Source organism: Tupaia chinensis, unplaced genomic scaffold, assembly GCF_000334495.1.
Source record: "Tupaia chinensis unplaced genomic scaffold, TupChi_1.0 Scaffold150243_1, whole genome shotgun sequence".
Classification (NCBI taxonomy): Eukaryota; Metazoa; Chordata; class Mammalia; order Scandentia; family Tupaiidae; genus Tupaia; species Tupaia belangeri.
This window is the reverse complement of record NW_006210084.1, coordinates 730,798-734,812: the sequence shown is the minus strand read 5'-3', so window position 1 is coordinate 734,812 and position 4,015 is coordinate 730,798. Positions and strand designations below refer to the sequence as shown.

Genomic DNA, 4,015 nt, shown 5'->3' with positions numbered 1-4,015 from the left:
AAATAAAATGAATGAATGATAAAAGTAAATAAATAATTCTTTTAAAAAAATTAAAACTAATTTTTTTTTTTTTTAAATAAGGCATAACAGGCTGGAAGTCCTCTAGCGAACCTAGGAATTTTCTGCTTATGAGCATTGCTTGGGTTAAAAAAATGTAGGTTATGGACTAAAGCTGGAAGAGAAAGTTCAGCATAATCGTCTTTGGGACTGAGATTTAATGAAACCTTTGAGGTCGTATGGACCTTTGCCAAGAGCTAGAGGGAACAGGCCAGTAATTAAAGCACGAGCTTTGCCTGGAAAGAGTAGAAGTGGGAGGGACAGGACATGTGGGTTTTGACAAAACATGTACAAGAGACATATTGCAAATAAGGTGCTGGAGTCAATCCAGGAAGAGGGAAGACCTCGCAGAAGAGGTGCCATTCAAGTTGAGTCTCAAATAGCATTTTGGATTTTGTGGGAGAAGTAGAGGGAGGGAATGCTTCAGATGAAGGAGTCAGTGAAGACAAAGGCACCGTCAGGAAGGTGCAGCTCTGGCCAGGTAGCAGTGAGTGGGTCAGTAGAGAGAGACTATTCCAGTGCAAAGTTGGTGGTAATGTTAGAGATCAGTCTGGAAAGAGAAAGGCAGATCAGATCGTCAGAGCCTAGACTGCTGTTGATTCGGATTCTGCTAGAGCAGAGCTTTAACACAGCAAATCCATGTCTTCAGGAAATGCCTGGTGCTGACAGCGCCAGGGAGCATGTTGACTGGGTTGCTTCAGCAGTACAGGAAGACAGGGAGAAGGACCTTTACTGCAGCACTAGACACAGAGGTCACTCTGGTGACCAAGTGGACATACAGTAGAAAGAACCTAATTAAAGGGCCCAGGTGATAACTTCAAGGATGAAGCTGATACCATGGAATTTCCACGTGCCAATGACAGGGACCCATTAGAGATGTGAGTGAGGTTGAGGGCAGAGGTCAAAGAGAAAACGACGTGGGGTGAATGGTAAAGCCTATAGCTGAAACCCCAGAGGAAGCAAGAAAATGAACAGCAAGATGGCTGGAGTGGTTAAGGGAGGTTGCTGGTTTTATTCTGTTGTTTGGGATAACTTGAGAGCATCCTATGGGAGTAAGAAACAGTTGTCAAACTGCTGTGTGACAACTGTGCTCCACGGGACATGGAGGGAGGACAGTAGAGTCCTTTATGGTGAGGATGACTTGTGTTCGTCGCAGTAAAGTGAAAGGTGGGTACAGTGCTTATAGTAGGTCTGAGGGCTTGAAGTCAATGGCAATCAAATAGCAACCTGAAGCATCTTGTATGGGGAGCTGGCATGTGGCGTGGTGGTTGGGTGCTGGACTTCCACATGACTGACTGCAGTACGAGTCCCAGACCTGGTGGCTTGCCTTCTCACTTTCCCCCCTTTTTCTCTGATCAACTTAAAAAAATAATCATAATGAATGACATTAAATAAATCATTCTTTTTTTAAAAAGTCTTATATGGTCTTGGTGAGGGCTCTTGCAAACTGATCCTGCATTCATTTGAAAACTGATGCTGAAAGTTGTTTTCTGCCCTCCTAGGTGTAAAAGAGGAACACATTGGAGAACCAAAGAAAGAAGATAAAGTATGGGAACAGCAAGTGAAAGAACACAGACAAAGAGAAAGACAACAGAGTGACCAACAAGAAGCTTTAGAAAGGGAACGAAGAGAACTGGAAAAACTGGACCAAGAAAGGGTAATGAATACTGCTTAATCCTCTGTACTAGTTTCTCCACCGTGCACCTTTAATAAGTACCTTGAATTCAGGGAGAGGTGTCGTGAGCATCTCAAAGTGAGAGGAGGGCAGGTAACTTAAAAGGCATCCCTATCCTCTCCTTGTCTTAGAGGATAGGGATATGGGAAAGGCACATATATATGTATGCATAGAACGTACATACCCCTTACGAGTTTCATAGTATTAAAAAGGACTTTGCATGCATTTCTCATCTGATCCTCAAAACAAGCCCATGAAAGGGATAGGCTATGCTTTGTAAATGGGGTTTAGAGAAGAGCCTCCAGGTCAGCTAGGTGGGACAAGTAGAACTCAGGGGAGAAGGTGGCTGCCATTCCTCAGTTGCTTCTTGGCATATATGCTGACTTCTCTGTCCTCTAGTTCCCATCTTGCCTTCTATGTTCTGATTCTGGTCCTAGACAGGTGGATTACTCTAGCCACTTAATTCACCTACTAAGTAATTCGACTTTCCACATAAATGGTCTTTGGACTCCTGGTTAATTTGAGTCTAAAGCACAAGACATTAGGCCAATTAATCCCTCCTTTTGTTGCAACTAGATGTTTATCTCACTTTGATAGTAGCAATGACTTCAATTTAAATATATGCAAATATAGTTCTCTAGGATGGGATCAGGATTATACTTCTGTGCATGTTTAAACACAAGACTTTTTTTTTAATTTTAATTTTTTTTTTTTTGGAGAGGTTTTTTGCTATAGGGTGCGTATGCTTGCCAGACAGACAGAGAGAGACAGAAAGCGAGAAATCACCCCCCAGGGGGGATGGCCATGCTGCAATCCCTTCTCCTCCATTCTCCTCTTGGGATCCTGGGCACGCACGCACACGCGCCTGGCGTGAGTTTTAAGCCACCAGGTCCGGGACGTGAACCGCGGTCAACTACGTGGGAGTCCAGCGACATAGCCATTACGCTAACTGCTGGTCTCCTAAACACAAGATTTTAAAATCATACATTTGAGTACGTGTGTCCTATATTGGTGCCCTTCTGTTTTATAGAGGATGATTGAGGAATCATTGAAGATTGAAATGGAAAAAGAATTAGAAAAGAGTATGCAAGAATCGAAGGACAAATCTGCTCACAGTCAAAACCCTTTAGAGAAATACATGAAAATCATCCAGCAGAGGCAAGAGCAAGAATTGCCAGATCAGGTGCTGATGCCGTGGGCAGGGCACTCTGTGGGTGGGGAGGGACACCAAGTGCTTCTGTGGTTTAAGACCTGGACAGAAATGTATCTTCTCCTTGAAGATAAAAAGATTGCAGGCATAGAAAATCCAGAGTTCAGATGGAAGCTTAAGGCTTTTAAATGTATTACACTCTTGATAAAATTTTATAGCTCTTGCTTATTAGTTTATAAAGGTTGGGATGTCTCTTATTCTAAGAAGGAAATAATGAACTGCCCTCAAATAATGAATGCATTAGTGCTGAAACATTAATATTTTATATGTAAGCCTGAAATATTGGGCGTGCTACAAATGCATGCCATGTAGTTTTTATTTGCTCGCTAAATTTTCTATTAAGAATTCACCTCTTTTCCTTAAATCACATATACATTTCAGTAACCATTCTTGGAGAAATCAAAGTGTTTTATGAAATTATTGCCTATCTAATTTCAAAATTCTTTCCCCCTTTTTTGTATCAGAGCTCAAAAAAGGACAGAGATGGCTCAGTAGTGGACACGCTGCCACCTAGTGACAAAGATGAAAGGTATGGTTTCCCCAAACCCTATATTCCTTACCAAATCATTATTGCTCAATATGGTAGCTAAGAAAAATGCTCAGGGAATTGAGATTGCCTATATGAAGTTATTGAATCAGTCAAAATTACTGACTTAAAAAAAAAATCTGGGCCAGCTCAGTGACTTGGTGGTTAAAGCAGCCAGATCTCACATGGCCAACCACACGAGGTTCAAATCCCAGACCTGGCAGTTTGAGAAACATGACAGGTGTGTTTGTGCATATGCATGCCCAAAATCCCAGCCAGGTGGAACAATGGAGAAGGGATTGTCGCATGACCATCCCCCCACTCCCCCCAGGGAAGGGGGCTGCTTTCTCCTTCTTCCCCTCTCTGGTGAGTGGACAAGCCCTCTAACCAGGGGGGGGAAAAAAAAAAAAGGCATTTTTAACTTGTGAAATTGATCCCGATACAAATTGTATGTGAAGGCAAAAACCCCACAAAGAAATGAGAACATTACAATCCAAAGAATCTAAAGTTGACATGAATTTTTAAATTTTTAATCTTTGTCTTTCCC

At 42.1% G+C, this 4,015-nt stretch overlaps 1 protein-coding gene across 7 annotated transcripts in view; it reads left to right on the top strand.

Annotated features, from left to right (window-relative positions):
* OFD1 (OFD1 centriole and centriolar satellite protein) overlaps positions 1–3,609 on the top strand; it is a 47,258-nt gene extending 43,649 nt beyond the window's left edge. For 5 of the 7 annotated variants that reach the window (XM_027769665.1, XM_027769666.1, XM_027769669.1 and 2 more), the window contains 3 exons: positions 1,560–1,714; positions 2,763–2,915; positions 3,407–3,604. In XM_027769665.1, coding sequence (XP_027625466.1) covers positions 1,560–1,714; positions 2,763–2,915; positions 3,407–3,532 — 434 coding nt within the window. In that variant the 3' untranslated portion in view covers positions 3,533–3,604. Of the gene's footprint in view, positions 1–1,559; positions 1,715–2,762; positions 2,916–3,406 lie in introns of all 7 variants that reach the window. The other 2 variants (XM_027769671.1, XM_027769667.1) reach the window with 2 other exon arrangements.
* Positions 3,610–4,015: the final 406 nt, after the last annotated feature.